Source organism: Scyliorhinus torazame, chromosome 4 (genome assembly GCF_047496885.1).
Source record: "Scyliorhinus torazame isolate Kashiwa2021f chromosome 4, sScyTor2.1, whole genome shotgun sequence".
In the NCBI taxonomy this organism is placed as follows: domain Eukaryota; kingdom Metazoa; phylum Chordata; class Chondrichthyes; order Carcharhiniformes; family Scyliorhinidae; genus Scyliorhinus; species Scyliorhinus torazame.
In genome coordinates, this window is record NC_092710.1 from 317,384,894 (window position 1) to 317,402,070 (window position 17,177).

At 47.0% G+C, this 17,177-nt stretch overlaps 1 protein-coding gene and 1 long non-coding RNA gene across 2 annotated transcripts in view; one reads left to right on the forward strand and one right to left on the reverse strand.

Moving 5' to 3' along the window:
* The window catches only part of LOC140411098 (uncharacterized), a 38,160-nt gene extending 31,265 nt beyond the window's left edge, over positions 1-6,895 (forward strand). Inside the window, exon 2 of the long non-coding RNA XR_011940814.1 lies at positions 6,590-6,895. This is a non-coding gene — a long non-coding RNA (uncharacterized lncRNA). The remainder of the gene's footprint in view (positions 1-6,589) is intronic.
* The window catches only part of spdya (speedy/RINGO cell cycle regulator family member A), a 53,847-nt gene extending 45,315 nt beyond the window's left edge, over positions 1-8,532 (reverse strand). The window contains exons 1-2 of the mRNA XM_072500127.1: positions 8,479-8,532; positions 6,872-6,957 (exon numbers count right to left, since the gene is read on the reverse strand). Of these exons, the coding sequence (XP_072356228.1) occupies positions 6,872-6,957; positions 8,479-8,508 (116 nt within the window). The 5' untranslated portion in view covers positions 8,509-8,532. The remainder of the gene's footprint in view (positions 1-6,871; positions 6,958-8,478) is intronic.
* Positions 8,533-17,177: the final 8,645 nt, after the last annotated feature.

The following is a 17,177-nucleotide window of genomic DNA, read 5'->3' on the forward strand; positions in this document are numbered from 1 at the left end:
GTCCACGCCTCATCTGCCGTTTCAAAGTAGTGGTGTTTCCCTTGATGTGTGACCCACAGTCTTGCCGGTTGCAGCATTCCAAATTTAATCTTCCTTTTGTGCAGCACCGCCTTGACCCGATTAAAGCTTGCCCTCCTTCTCGCCACCTCCGCACTCCAATCTTGATATACGCGGATCACCGCGTTCTCCCACCTACTGCTCCGAGTTTTCTTTGCCCATCTGAGGACCATCTCTCTGTCCTTATATCGGAGAAATCTCACCACTATGGCTCGAGGAATTTCTCCAGCCCTCGGTCTTCGCGCCATAACTCGACAGGCTCCCTCCACCTCCAGCGGACCCGTCGGGGCCTCCGATCCCATTAACGAGTGCAGCATCGTGCTCACATATGCCCCGACGTCCGCCCCTTCTGCACCTTCGGGAAGACCAAGAATCCTTAAGTTCTTCCTCCTCGCATTGTTCTCCAGCACCTCCAGCCTTTCCACACATCTTTTGTGTTGTGCCTCGTGGATCTCCGTTTTCACCACCAGGCCCTGTATGTCGTCCTCATTCTCAGCAGCCTTTGCCTTCACGACCCGAAGCTCCTGTTCCTGGGTCTTTTGCTCCTCCTTTAGCCCCTCAATCGCTTGTAATATCGGGGCCAACAGCTCCTTCTTCATCTCCTTTTTGAGTTCTTCCACGCAACGCCGCAGGAACTCTTGTTGGTCAGGGCCCCATATTAAACTGCCTCCTTCCGACGCCATCTTGCTTTGTGCCTGCCTTCCTGGCCGCTGCTCTAGAGGATCCACCGCAATCCGGCCACTTTCCTCTCTTTTTTCCATCCGTGTCCAGGTTGGATTCCCTTCTGGATTACCGCACAGTGTTTTTTGCCGTTAAAATTGCCGTTGGGGCTCCTATCAAGAGCCCAAAAGTCCGTTCCACCGGGAGCTGCCGAAACGTGCGACTTAGCTGGTCATCGCCGCACCCGGAAGTCCAAGGCAGCAATGTTAACCACCGCACCACTGTACTGCCCAAAATTTTTTGTTTGTAACACAGTAAAAATTCTGAACTGAAATTTCATTTAAAAAAACAAGGATAATTTACCGTTTTTATTCTGTCACCTTCCTTGCACAATAAGCTCAAAGGCAGAAGGTGAAACCTATGAATTAACTTTGAAAGCTTTACATTGCTCTAACTTTGCTGTTGAATTCCTTTGCTTTCCTTTTCACTCTGGGGCAATTTAGCTCACCCTTTGGACAAAATGTAATTGAACCCACGGAGGAGAGAGAATTGAGGGTAGTACTCACATCGAATTCACAGCCTCTGAAAAATTGTCCCCAATTAGGTTAGGGCCGGGACGGGTGGCACGGTGGGGCAGTGACTGCTGACTCACTGCGCCGAAGACTCAGGTTCGATCCCGATCCCGGGTCACTGTCTGTGTGGGGTTTGCACATTCTCCCCATAACTGCGTGGGTTTCATCCCCACAGCCCAAAGATGTGCAGGGTCGGTGGATTGGCCACGCTAAACTACCCCTTAATTGGAAAAAAAAGAATTGGGTACTTTAAATTTATGAAGAAACAAAACGGTTAGGGTCGGGAAGGGTCCAATTTGAGAATACCAACCCCAGCAGCAGGATGACAATTAGATTCATTAATGAGCCATTTAACACTAATTCTCCCCAAGCTAATTTAGTGGTGGCCCTGAGATTTAAAGGGGCTCACAGGGCTCTAGCGTGCCTCCTGCAGGTCGCCTTGTTGATATGCCTGTGGCTTCGTAGTGCCCCATTAACGAACCAGGCATTGGGAAGAGGATGGGGTGTTAAAAGCCACCCCCCACCCCTCCGCCTCTGACACCCCTCCCCTTGACCCTTATTTCCAGATCACTTGACTGTGACAAGGGATCCAGTAGCTGTGCCTGGGATTCCTGTTGCACTGTTGGCCTGTGATTGGCTGGTGACTCTCGTGGGGTGGAGAACGGGAGGACTTTCACTCCCAAGGTCCTAAATCCAGTGGAAGGCCTGACGCTGGCCAACTGGGACACTCAATTGCATTTGTCCTCTCCCATGGAACAAACACAGGATTCCCATCAGTTCTGCAACCTGTTGGAAAGAGGATTCTCTTTCTGAGAACCAAATCCTGGCCTTTACCTTTCCTATTCCATTTCACATGCATAACTTAACACTTCAGAACTCTCCTGGATTAAAAAAATCATTAGCTGTCTCTTTCTGAAAATCTTAAGTGTGTCTGTCTCCTGACTTTCACTTTGCAATTTGTCTGATCAGTAATATTGTTTTGTCATTTAAGCTGTTTTCCATTTTTGTCGCATATCATACTTTGTCTCCAAAGACAGAGCTGTAAACATCTCTATGGCTAAATTTAATTCCACATTATCATTAACAGAACAATGTTAATCCAAGGACAATTTTGATCAAGTCCTCCACCCAAACGTTAACCTGTCTCACTCCTTCAGTTCTGTACTTCCAATATTTTCGATCTTTCCCAGATTTCTATTAGGTGCTCTTCTTTTAATCACAGATAATTTTGGAATTATGACCCATCTACACGTTGCCGAAGGGATGCACTACTTATCAGCTTCAGAGCATTACTGACAGAGCTCTGGGTCAGCAATAGTGCTTGGCATGAGAGGACCCTGGAAAATTATTTCATTAATTTAAACTTCTTTACACTTCCTTACTCAGAGTAGTTAGCATGTGGCTAGCAAATGGAGTAATTGAGTAGTTACGATACATTTTAAGGGGGCTCTAGATAACGACTTGAGGGAGAAAGGAATAGGTTATTTTGATATGGTGAGCAGATTAACGTCAAACAACACAACCATCTTGCTTTGTGCTGGTTATGACTCCAACCAGCGGAGAATTTTCCATTGGTTTCCCATTGACTCCAGTTTTGCTAGGACTCCTTGATGCCATACTCAGTAAAATTCTGCCTTGATGTCAATGGCAGTTATTCTCACTTCCCCTGTGGAGTTCAGTCCTTTTGTCCATGTTTGAACCAAGGCTGTAAGGCGGCCAGGAGCTGAATGGCCCTGGCGGAACCCATCTGAGTGTCAGTGAGCAAGTTATTGCTCAGCGATTATCGCTTGATATCACTGTTGATGACTCCTTCAATCACTTTACTAATTGGGAGGTAATTGGCCTGGTTGGATTTGTCCTGTTTTTATATACAGGACATAGCTGGGCATTTCCCACATTGCTGGGTAGATGCCAGTGTTATAGTTGTACTGCAACAGTTTGGCTAGGGGCGTGGCAGGTTCTGGAGCATAAGTCTTCAGCAGCATTGCCGGACTGTTGTCAGGGCCCACAGCTTTAGCAGTATCCAGTTCCTTCAGTCATTTCTTGATATCATCTGGAGTGAATCAAATTAGCTGCAGACTGGCTTCTAATAATAATAATCTTTATTAGTGTCACAAGTAGGCTTACATTAACACTGCAATGAAGTTACTGTGAAAATCCCCTAGTCACCACACTCCGGCACCTGTTTGGGTACACAGAGAGAATTCAGAGTGTCCAATTCATCTAACAAGCATGACTTTCGGGACTTGTGGGAGGAAACCCACGCAGACACTGGAGAACGTGCAGACTCTGCACAGAGTGACCGAAGCTGGGAATAGAACCCAGGTCCCTGGCACTTTGAAGCAACAATGCTGTGATGCTGAGGAGAATCAACACAGCTCAGTGTTGATGAAACAATTATATTTAACCCTCCAAGGCACATAAGCACACCTAATTCTATGGTGAGCTGCAAGGCTTAAAAGATCAAATCCAATGCACAGTTACTTTCAAGCTATGGAGAGTGAGGAACACAAATCTGCTAAACATTACATGATTCTGAGGCACACAAAGTGAGACAATCACGGAGTGAGAGATTGGGTCACCCTTGCAATGAGAAGGTACATGGATTCATATGAAAGTGGCACTCACATGATGAGACCTTTATCATGAACCACAAATGTATTTACAAAAGTGCATGATGTTTACAGTTTGTGAAAACGCATGCACCAATGTGCTCTTTGTATTTCCTCCTTTTTCTTACCCGTCGCTATGTCTAGTTGCACCTGCGACATCCACAGCAGAGCTGACTGCTGACTGCTATGCTTTACTGTCTGTGATGACTGTGGCAGGAGTCCTCTGGAGGGTCAATACCTGGAGAGCCCTGATCTCTTGCTGTGGAGCAGATGCATCTTCCTCAGGTTGTGGAGCTGGAGCTGATGGAGTCACAAGCAGAAGCTGGACACTTGTCTTGGGAGTCTCCTGGGTAGATGGATCCAGGGTGTCCAGCTGATGGCCCTCCTATCTTTAGGTGCCTGAGAGCCCCTGCCTGACTCCTTGACATGGACGCCTGGAGCAAGGACGAGGTGCCTGGTTCTCTCTCTTGCCTACCCAGTAATAGATATCACCCATGCCTAGAAGAATGGAGTGCAGGTTCATGCAAACGGCTGAACCTGCTGTACCAGGGTCTGCAAGGCAGCTGCCAGCCTTCCCATTGTGACCTCAAGGCCCTCGCATGTTAGAGCCATGATGGAACATGGACAGATACTTCCATCATTTGGTCTAGTCTGTTGACTGCCTATCATAACTCTGCCTGATGTTCGCTGCCTGTCTTTGCACCTCCAGCATGTATTGTATTGCCATTTCCAAAGGCCCATCCCCTGACTCAGACTGAGCTGTTCTCCAGCAATCCTCCTGGTGCCAGAGACAGGGGTGTCACTGCCTCAGTGAGGTGACCTCCAGAAAATGACCCCAAACCCAATCTAGATTCATGCCCCACTGAGGTATGTGTCTCTGCACTGGTGGAGGATGCAGGTGATTGTAGTGATGGATCTTCACTGAATGAATCCTCATCTGATGTGTGCTGATGGGCTGGCTGGACAGCTGTCTACACCTGCTTGTGCCTCTAAGAGACAGAAGAGAGATTCAATTCATGAGCAGGTCACTCAGAGTGAATGTCAGGATCTGGTCAACTCACAGGGGGCTCATTCATACTGGGTTGCTGGGGTGGCTGATCTTGTCTTAATAACTGAAACTTCAAAGATTAAAATTGCTTCTACCTGAAGCAATGAACTGCAGCTGTGCAAAGTTCATTCTGTTCGTCTCCCCACCCCCAGTGAAATTGCTGGGTGCCAAACTCAGGGGTGGTGTTTCTGGATTCTGGGCCCTGGTACCATTTTTGCTCAAGTGCGAAGCCCTTCAGCCTTTATGAAATTCAGACGTGTTATTTTCCTTGCAGAGTTAATAAGGGTTAGTAGACAGCAATGCAGACTAAGGTGGTAAGAAAAATAAGAGAATGACAGATCAGCAGACAATTACTGAAAAGATATATTTTTTTAAGTGTGTGTCATGTTGCATATATTTTGATTTAGTGAGCATCATTATAAAATTGGAGAGCAATTTAACATTGTTCAATATGAAGCAGAATTCAATATTCCCCATAAAACTTTGCCTGCCATGTTGAAAATCCTATTACCAGTGAATATAATTTTAAAACTCTGATCAAGTACAACCTTAACAACTAATTACTTGAATAATTTATCACAAAACTAATTTAGAATTCTGCCTCCTTGACATCTTTTCATGCTCAATATTACAAGAGCATCAATATATTTTATCAGTACATGCAAGTGGCCTTGCTGCTAATGGAGACACTCACTTCAATTCAGATTTTTCCAAGGTTACCACTTTTAAAATTACATCTACAGTGTCAAAGAGTCAAGAGTGATAGAAATTTAAGTAGCACAGAGGCAAATGCATTAGAATATTCAATTTTGGGACTAAATAGGTGAAAAAAAAACCAGTCACAATCGACACAGCTGAATAAATTATGCTAATAAAAACGATTAAAGCTGATATATTTATTCGATGGTCTTTGCTCCACACGAGTGGTGTTAAAAAATCCATACTTAGGAGCTTGGAGTATTCAGGAGCATTCTATATGCACTGGAGATTTCATAGAACATACAGTGCAGAAGGAGGCCATTTTGGCCCATCGCGTCTGCACCGACCGACTTAAGCCCTCACTCCACCCTATCCCGTAACCCAATAACCCCTCCTAACCTTTTTGGTCACTAAGGGCAATTTATCCTGGCCAATCCACCTAAACTGCATGTCTTTGGGCTGTGGGAGGGAACTGGCACACCCGGAGGAAACCCAGACATGGGGAGAACGTGCAGAGTCCGGACGGACAGTGACCCAGCGGGGAATCAAACCTGGGACCCTGGCGCTTGAAGCCACAGTGCTATCCACTTGTGCTACCGTGCTGCCCTTTCATTTCACTAATGCAAAATGTTTTCTTTTCTATGAAAAAAAAGTCCTTTCAGGGCAGACAACCAAGCAGAGATTGAATACAACATGAAAGTTTTGGAATCTTATATCAGCATCAACATAAACTTAAAAACATTTTTAAAAAATGTTTTCCTTTTAAGGGCCAATTTAGCAGGGCCAATCCAGCATCAACCTAACTGACATCTTCATAACACACACGTATGGTAAGATCTGGGCTTTACAAAGAAACTCTGAAATAAAGTTATTTTTGTTGCAACCAACTATTCACTTGTAAGAATAACTTATTTTGAAAACAAATATTGTTCTTTTTTCAGAATGATCATCAGACAAGATAATAAATCTAAATCCATTCTACCTATTTAAAGATGTGATGAAGCACAAGGCAATGTCCAAGTGTGTAGGCCAACATTCCTCCCTCGATAATACTACAAAATAAAAATTATCTGGGTTCCATCTCATTTCAGTTTGTGAGATGGTTCAGAGACATCTTGGTCTGGTATGATGCCACATAATCAAATGTTAAACTAAATCCTAATCTTTAGTGTTCACCAAGACCTATTATTTGTCAGATTAAAGCAAAAAACAGCTATACTTACAAAGCAATAAAGAAATTCATTCTTGTTTGTTCGCTTATTTCAAAACCAGCTCGCTTGAAATAAACAAAGGTCATCGCCAAAAGATACTGCAAAAATGAAAAAAAAAATACATTACAGTCTACAAAATTAATCAGAATTTTGAAATAAATATGGCTGCAGTTATACTATGGACACCCTGGTAACTCTGGAGTCAAAGCTCACTTAAGAAGAGTCAAAATGTAGTTTCAGAGGTTCCTTGATTTAATTGCATTTAGAGCAATGACAAATTCAACAACATACATATGCATGCAGTGCTTTGTACAATCACAAACTTTACAGTGCAGGAGGCCATTCGACCCATCAAGTCTGCACCGGCCCTTGGAAAGAACACCCTACTTAAGCCCACGCCCCCACCCTATCCAGCAGGGCTGGTTTAGCACACTGGGCTAAATTGTTGGCTTTTAAAGCAGACGAAAGCAGGCTAGCAGCACGGTTCGATTCCCGTACCAGCCTCCTCAAACAGGTGCTGGAATGTGGCGACTAGGGGCTTTTCATAGTAACTTCATTTGAAGCCTACTTGTGACAATAAGCGATTTTCATCCATAACCCAGTAACCCCACCTAACCTTTTTAACACCAAGGGGCAAATTTAATCATGGCCAATCCACCTAACCTGCACATCTTTGAATTGTGGGAGGAAACCGGAAAACCCGGAAGAAACCAATGCAGACAAGAGGAGAAAGTACAAACTCCATGCAGTCACCCAAGGTCGGAATTGAACCTGGGTCCCTGGAACTGTGAGGCAGCAGTGCTAACCACTGTGCCACCGTGTCACCCTTCACTCTCTGGATAGTCATTTTTGATCAGCAATAGCTATTGGGCGGATATTTCTGAGCCCTGCAGCATGTTTTCCAGCAGCGTGCAGGTAGGTGAATTGGTGCACGGTAGGTGAATTGGCCATGCTAATTTGCCCCATAATTGTAAAAAAAAAGAATTGGGTATTCTAAATGTATTTATTTTTAAATGTTTTCCCGAAGCAGAGTTGCTTTGCCATTGGTGCTGAGCGGATGTCATGGTCCCAACTATGTCTATAGCATTTTGCGTGTCTTGCTCGTCCCACTGACAGGGTACTCGCTGCAAAGAGTCGCCTTTGGTGGGACTGGAAGATCCCGCCGGCAGGAAGGGACAGAAAATTCTGCCCCACTTGTTTTTAAGAAAATCTAAGAATCGCATTTTACAAAATTCCAGGGATGTCTGATGCCTGGGAAAGTAGAACCTGTTGCAAAGTCCTAGAGATCGTCCGCAGTGCAGTCAGGTAATCCGTTAAGGTGCAACATTGATGCACAACATAATCCCATATGACGAGGGCCATTTGGACCATCTAAATTAATTCATCAAGAAAAACCCTACAGTTTATTTCCTTAAATGAGCGTTTACGCCTCCAGTATTCTGTCTGGAAGACAATTCGATGAGTTGATTATCTTTGTGTGGGGAATGCTTTCATATGAGCTCTAAATTCATTTTTAACTACAATGAATTGATACAGCAGTGATTATATAGCATAATTACACCTTTAGATTTTTACTTCAAATTTGAGGTAACACTGATCAGGGTTTGTAAATGATGTACCTTATCAGAGACCTTGCAGCAACAGTCCATCCACAGGAAGTCTTGTATTAAGTCATCATCTGGTGAAGCACCAAATGCAAAAAAACAATCTTAATGTTATAAACTGAATTTTCAAGTAACATTGTACATTAAAGAGTGAAGTATTTACTAATTGTTGCATAATATATTTAAAAGGATGAGGGAAGCAATCTGTCAAACCAGTTGGTCTTGATACCCTCCAGCTGCCTCAACAGGTTAGTAGGCAGTGTGGTACATAACTTCATGAAGGCCCTGACTTCTCAACCTTGCCCCTCGCCTGAGGTGTGGTGATCCTCAGGTTAAACCACAAAGGGGAAAAGCAGCCTCTAGTCATTTGGGACTATGGTGACTTTACCTTTTTATCTTTTACATAATTTGTCATGACTGTCATTATAACATTTGCTGGCTGGAAAACTTTGTTGGGCAGATCTATAGTTTTAATTCTTAGTCCATCCACGTAAAAACGGGCAGTTCTACTTGAATAGGGGAAGCAATGTACCTTATTCAATCTTTCATTTTCAAATAATGTTAAATAAATTATACACACTTTAGTTTGCTCATGTGAATCTGCATAACTGCTCCTTTTCCTCTGCCCTTAATGCTAACAAATCACATCAATCCAGGATGATCAAGAAGAAAGTTGCAAACCAAGATTATCTGTGACTCTGTGCAATGTCAATTATAAATCTTAAACCAGTTTCATAACAAACATATTTAATTCTATTCATTTTTTGATAAACTGGCCAAAGTTACAGGCTTCAAGCTTCACTGGAAAGAGATGAGCTCAGTTCTCATAATGTGACAATTGTTATATGCCTATGTCACAATTAGACAAGTACGAAGTCTTACAACACCAGGTTAAAGTCCAACAGGTTTGTTTCGATGTCACTAGCTTTCGGAGCGCTGCTCCTTCCTCAGGTGAATGAAGAGGTCTGTTCCAGAAACACATATATAGACAAATTCAAAGATGCCAAACAATGCCAAAATAGCGGAGAAACTATGTCATCTTCTTCACAGCCTTCAACACGTCATTGATGACGATGAACATCTTGCCAAGGTCATCCCCACACCCCCACTACTTGCCTTCAAACAACCGCGCAACCTCAAACGAACCATTGTTTGCAGCAAACTACCCAGTCTTCAGAACAGTGACCACGACACCACACAACCCTGTCATGGTAATCTCTGCAAGACGTGCCAGATCATCGACATGGATACCACTATTACACGTGAGAACACCACCCACCAGGTACGCGGTACATACTCGTGCGACTCGGCCAACGTTGTCTACCTCATACGCTGCAGGAAAGGATGTCCCGAAGCGTGGTACATTGGCGAGACCATGCAGACGCTGCGACAACGAATGAACGGACATCGCGCAACAATCACCAGGCAGGAATGTTCCCTTCCAGTCGGGGAACACTTCAGCAGTCAAGGGCATTCAGCCTCTGATCTCCGGGTAAGCGTTCTCCAAGGCGGCCTTCAGGACCCGCGACAACGCAGAATCGCCGAGCAGAAACTTATAGCCAAGTTCCGCACACATGAGTGCGGCCTCAACCGGGACCTGGGATTCATGTCACATTACATTCACCCCCCACCATCTGGCCTGCGAAATCCTACCAACTGTCCTGGCTTGAGACAATTCACACCTCTTTAACCTGGGGTTACCCCATCTCTGGATCTGTAAAGATTTAATCACCTGCTAATGCTCGCATTCCTAGCATTGTTTGGCATCTTTGAATTTGTCTATATATGTGTTTCTGGAACAGACCTCTTCATTCACCTGAGGAAGGAGCAGCGCTCCGAAAGCTAGTGACATCGAAACAAACCTGTTGGACTTTAATCTGGTGTTGTAAGACTTCGTACTGTGCTCACCCCAGTCCAACACCGGCATCTCCACATCACAATTAGACAAGGGGACACACCAAGCAGCAGACTTTCTGCTAGGTCGCATTAGTTTTTTTCAGCATAATTTGCCAAAAATCAGACAAACCATTGCTGAAGATCGTTACATTAAGATCGTTACATTTCAAGTTACATCTGCCACAGACTGAGTTTCTGTGATCTTGTGCACTCATTTAAAAAGCATCATGCTGGAACCAGCCCTGCTTATAAACTGCCCTAGACCCATGTCGACTTAATCAGCATGGAGAGTTTCCACCAATTGCCCCTGTTTCCAAACCTTAAAGAATATTTTAAAATGCAGCTTTCTTTTAGGAGCAAGGACATTAAAAGGAATTTTTTTAAAGTATTCAAAATATTAAATATTTAATTTAGCAAGAAACTGATGACTGCACACCAATGTAAGCTGTGCATCAGCCCAGCTCATAGCATTTTCACCTCCGAGTCAAAAGGTTATGTTCCACTCCAGGATTTGAGCACAAAGAAATCAATACACCAGCTAGTAAGTTTCACATCAAAACACATTTATTATACACAGTCAATCACTACTCATGCATAAAACTCTACTTCCTAGACTATCTCTAACACTATAGGCCTATACTTAGCTTTGGAACTGGCCCACCAGATCAGGGGAACAAATGGCCTTTCGTTCGATTCCAAGTCTGCAGGATTCAAAGCTGGTATAGACTAATAGCTAGGAGCGCCTATCTCGTAGCGTGCGTTGACTGGAGACTTACTTGGTTGGTGCAGCTACTAGGCAGGTCACGGTCAAGGGTTGCTTCGAGCTGCTGAGAGGCCCTGCCAAGAAGGACGAGTTGATCTTGGTGACTCTATTTTATAGTCCCCATGGGCTTCACGCCCTTTTGGGCGGACCCCGTACCTGGTTCCAAGTGATTGGACTAAGTTCTGATCACTTGGATCGATTTCTCCCATACTAGAGCTGTTCCCTGATCGCTGGGCGATTCCTAAGTGTCCGTTGGCGTTCCTTTGTCTTGGCTCCTGCTGGCGCCGAGGAGTCTGGCTTGGCCTTGTTTACCTTAACTGTTTCCAATTGTTCCCGGGGATCGCTCATCAGTATGTAGATGGTTGTTAGTTTCAGTGCTGTCTGGGTTCCTGCAAGTTCTGATTACAGGAAACTTTGCACCTGCTTGTTTTTCCTGCGTTGGCTGAATTTCCCTGCATTCTTAGTGGATCTCCATTTTAAAGTCGGGAAGTGGCCAACCCAGGTGGCTACACCAGCCGCCCTCAGGCAACTGGACACGAACATGATCAGTTGGGGCCAGCTCGGGAAGATCCGTGGCATGAGCATTGTATGTGGTCTTTTGTTGGGTCTGTGACTGCTGCATGTTCTGTAAGACCGTGGGGTGGTCAAGGTCTGGAACATGGATGGCTGGAACTGTGGTCCTCAGAGTGCAAGTCATGAGCATCTGCGCTGGAGACAACCCAGTGGACAGTGGGGTTGCCCTGTATGCCAGCATCGCCAGGTTGAAGTCGGAGCCTGATTCTGCAGCTTTGTACAGCAACCGCTTTACAATATGGACCCCTTTCTCGGCCTTCCCATTTGACTGCGGGTAGTGGGGACTGGAGGTTACGTGACGGAAGTTGTAGGACTGTGCAAAATCAGACCATTCCTGGCTGTAAAAGCAAGGACCGTTGTGGCTCATTACCGTGAGCAGAATCCCATGCCTGGCGAACGTTTCTTTGCAGGCTTTGATTACCGCCTTCGACGTGAGGTCGGACAGTTTCACCACTTCTGGGTAACTGGAGAAGTAGTCGACCAGGAGTACGTAGTCACGCCCCTTGGCGTGGAAAAGGTCTACACCTACTTTGGACCACGGAGAGGTCCCGATCTCGTGCTGTTGCAGCGTTTCCTTGGGTTGAGCTGGTTGAAACTTCTGACAGGTAGGGCAGTTGAGGACTGTGTCAGCAATGTCCTGGCTGATGCCCAGCCAATAGACCACCTCCCGAGCTCTGTGTCGGCATTTCCCGACCCCAAGGTGACCCTCATGGAGTTGGCCCAGCACCATAGCCCGCATGCTCTGAGGAATTACGATCCTGTCGAGTTTCAGAAGGATTCCTTCCACCACCGTCAGGTCGTCTTTTAAGTTACATAACTGGAGACATTGTCCCTTCTGCCAGCCATTGGTAAGGTGCTGCATCACACACTGCAGCAGAGGATCCTTGGCCGTCTCCTCACGAATTTGGACCACCTGTTCGGCAGAGGCCGGAAGGTTGGTGGCACACAACTGCACTTGCGCTTCTATGTGGCAGATGAAGTCACTTTGTTCACACGGTGTGGTAATGGACCTGGATAGGGCATCTGCAACGATCAGCTCTTTGCCTGGCGTGTAGACAAGTTCGAAGTCATAACGGCGTAGCTTAAGAAGAATTCGCTGTAACCGAGGTGTCATGTAATTTAAATCCTTTTGGATTATATGGATTAGAAGCCTGTGGTCCGTTTCTACCATGAATTTTGGCAGGCCTTAAACGTAGTCGTGAAACTTGACTATCCCGGTCAGGAGGCCATACACTCCTTCTCAATCTGAGCGTACCATTGCTCAGTGGGCGTCATGGCCCTGGAGGCATACGCCACTGGAGCCCAGGACGAGGAGTCATCTCGCTGAAGGAGCACCGCCCCAATGCCGCCCTGGCTTGCATCAGTCGATATCTTGGTTTCCTTGGTTGGGTCGAAGAACGCTAGAACCGGGGCTGTGGTGAGCTTTGCTTTCAGCTCACGCCATTCCTCTTCATGCGTGGGCAGCCACTGGAATTCCGTCAACTTCTTGACGAGATGGCGGACGGCCGTGGTGTGGGATGCCATATTGGGAATGAATTTCCCGAGGAAGCTGACCATCCCGAGGAAGTGGAGGACCGCCTTCTTATCCTCCGGGGTCTTCATGGCGTTGATCGCCGTGACCTTGTCGGCATCTGGCCGCACGCCCTGCTGCGAGATGTGGTCACCCAGGAACTTAATATCTGATTGACCAAATGAGCACTTGGCTCTGTTGAGCTGGAGACCATGTTCATGAATTCTCTGGAATACCTTCTTGAAGTGAGCGATGTGTTCCTGGGGCGTTGTGGACCAGATCATTACGTCATCAACATATACGAGGGTAAACAGGGGGCTCCTGCAGCGCAGTAGGGACAGAGGGGGATTGGCACTGCCGAGTCTGAGTGACTACTATTGGGCCGCCAATGTGTCGATGGTCTGTAAGTGGATGAGGGAAGAAGATGCGGCGTGGAAAAGGTTGGAGACGGCGTCCTGTAAGGGAACGAGCCTAAAAGCGCTGGCAACGGCGCCACTACCGTTCTCCCCGAAAAGGTACACCACAAACCCAGTGGTGGTGGCGACCTTGAAGATCTGGGGGCAGTGGAGACGACATAGGGGAGTGACGAGTACCTCGGTGTGGTCCCCGATAAGGAATAACCACAGGTTCGTCCCAGGGAGGATAGATGGGGGATTTCAATGTTGGCAGCGAGCAGGAATTCGGAAGCTGAAGGACCTGTTTGTAGACGGGACGTTTGCGAGTTTGGGAGCATTGGAAGAAAAATATAAGTTGCCACCAGGGAATGCTTTCCGATACATGCAAGTGAGGGCATTTACGAGGCAACAGGTGAGGGAATTTCCGCGGCTCCCGACGCAAGGGGTCCAGGATAGATTGATTTCGGGGGCATAGGTTGGAGAAGGTAAAGTATCCGAAATATACAGGGAGATGAGAGACGAGGGGGAGGTGTTGGTAGAGGAGCTGAAGGGAAAATGGGAAGAGGAGCTGGGGGAAGAGATTGAGGAGGGGCTGTGGGCAGATGCCCTAAGTAGGGTAAATTCCTCGTCCTCGTGTGCCAGGCTTAGCCTGATTCAATTTAAGGTTCTACACAGAGCGCATATGACGGGAGCAAGACTGAGCAGGTTTTTTGGTGTGGGGGACAGGTGTGGGAGGTGCTCGGCGAACCACACTCACATTTTCTGGTCGTGTCCGGCACTGCATGAGTTCTGGGAGGGTGTGGCAAGAGTGATCTCAAAGGTGGTGGGGGTCTGGGTCAAACCAAGCTGGGGGTTGGCTATATTTGGGGTTGCAGAAGAGCCGGGAGTGCAGGAGGCGAAAGAGGCCGACGTCTTGGCCTTTGCGTCCCTAGTAGCCCGGCGAAGGATTCTACTTATGTGGAAAGAAGCGAAGGCCCCGGGCGTGGAGGCCTGGATAAACGACATGGCAGGGTTCATAAGACTGGAATGAATAAAATATGCGTTAAGAGGATCGGCTCAGGGGTTCACCAGGCGGTAGCAACCGTTCCTTGACTATCTCGCGGAATGATAATGGAAAAACAGAAAAGACAGCAGCAGCAACCCAGGGGGGAGGGGGAGGATTATTCCGTGTTCTTGTTTTTTCTTAGTTAGTTGTTGATATTTGCTTTTTGTTTATTTCTTTTTCCATCTGTTGTTAGTTTAATATATTATTTAAATAACGTTTAATGTATATTCCTTTATTAAGTTGTAAAAACGGAATATCTTTGTTTGAAAAACTTCAATAAAATATATTTAAAAAAAAAAAACAACATATACTCGCACCCCCTCGATGCCCTCCATCATCTGCTCCATGATGCGGTGAAATACTTCGGAGGCAGATATGATCCCAAAAGGCATCCGGTTGTAGCAATAGCGACTGAACGGGGTGTTGAACGTGCACAGCTTGCGACTGGACGCATCCAGCTGTATTTACCAAAAACCATTGGAGGTGTCCAGCTTAGTAAAGAATTTGGCATGAGCCATCTCACTGGTCAACTCTTCACGTTTTGGTATGGGGTAATGCTCCCGCATGATGTTGCGGTTTAGATCCTTAGGGTCAATGCAAATGCGAAGCTCCCCTGACGGCTTCTTTACGCAGACCATGGAGTTGACCCAGTCTGTTGGCTCTGTGACCTTCAATATGATGCCCTGGTCTTGGAGGTCCTGTAATTGCTTCTTCAGACGATCCTGGAGGGCTGCCGGCACCCGGCGTGGTGCATGAATTACAGGGATGGCGTTCGGCTTGAGCAGGATTTTATATCGGTATGGGAGCGTGCCCATTCTATCGCATACGCTGTGGTACTGCGTGATAATGTCATCTATGTCGGCTTGCAAGTTTCCATCAGGCGAGGCCGTCGCCGGTGATGATGACATGGTGTGGACTTGCTGAACCAGGTTCAGGAGCTTGCAGGCTCGAGCACCAAGCAGGGATGCTCTGTCAGGCCCGACGATTTCAAACCGCAGTGTTGCCTTGATCGCCTTGTTGGATACCCTAGTTGACAGGAACCACTGGCAGCTATGGCATTGCCATTGTAGTCAAGGAGCTGGCAGGCCGGTTGAAGAATGCTTGGTCTGGCACGGATGGTGTCAAGGTTGGATTTTGAGATGAGGTTCGCTGATGCCCCAGTGTCCAGTTTAAATCGGATGCGAGCCTTGTTAACTGTGAGGATAGCACACCACTCGTCGTCGGGATCCACACTGAGGATCGAGAGGCGTTTCGCCGTTGTGGTGGAAGGCAGCGCATGTGTAGTTATGATTCCCACCCAATATGGGGACTTGAGGCACTCAGCATCAGGGTCTGTTGGGCTGTCGGGATTGGAATCTGGCATGCCTCGTTGTATTGAGCGGACACTTCTGCGCCGCAGCTGGGATCGCTGGCTGCTGAGCAGATCTGCAAAGGGCTGCGTAGTGGCCAAGCTTGCCACACTGTAGACATGTCCTTTTGCCAGACATTGCCGCTTTAAATGGGCGGAGCCACAATTCGGACACGTCATGACGCTGACGCCATCGCGCATGCGCAGTGCGGTCGGTCGACGTACGCACCTGCGCAGTCGGGTTGTCGGGCTCGTCGTCCGCATGATCGTGGCGCGCATGCGCAGGGACCCGGGAAAAGTGCGCGAAACGGCCACGCTCCTCGATGCTCATGCCCTGCATTTGTGAAATGGCCTGCACCCGTTCTGCCTCATGGGAGGCCAACTTTGCAGTTTCTGCCGCCCTGATGTTGGAGTAACCATTCTTAGCATGCTCATGGACAACGCACGTCTCGATAGCGACAGAGAGGGTCAACTGTTTGACTTTCAGGAGCTGCTGCCGAAGGGAGTCGGAATGGACCCCGAAAACGATCTGATCCCGGATCATGGAATCAGCCGTCGGGTCAGAGTTACATGCCTGCGCTAGGATGCGGAGATGGGTCGAGAAGGACTGAAAAGGTTCATCTTTACCCTGAAGCCTCTGCTGGAAAACCGTTCAAAGCTCTCATCGACCTCAATGTCGCAGTTGCTGTCAAACTTCAGCAGGACTGTTTTGAATTTTGTTTGGTCTTCGCCGTCAGCGAATGTAAGGGAGTTGTAGATGTGGATGGCGTGGTCCCCCGCGGTGGAGAGAAATAGCACAATCTTCCTGGCATCCGATGCTGCTTCGAGGTCGGAGGCCTCGACGTACAAGAGGAACTTTTGCTTGAAGATTTTCCAATTGGCGCCGAGGTTGCCGGAGATGCGGAGCTGCAGAGGAGGCTGGATGTTTTCCATTTCACCGGATGGCTGCTTGCTGGTCAATGCTGATTCACTCGAGGTAGGTCCGTCAAGATCAGTATCACTCTGGTACCATGATGTGTTAGGCAGGTAGGTTCGATGTGGACTGCACTCGATGCAGGGAAGCTAGAAACAGACGTCTAACACTGGAGAAGATCTAACACTGTTTTATTCAACGATAGAACTGATATACATATTCAGCTGTGGGTCGACACTATACTGAACTGGCTGGAGACCTTTTAGTAGCC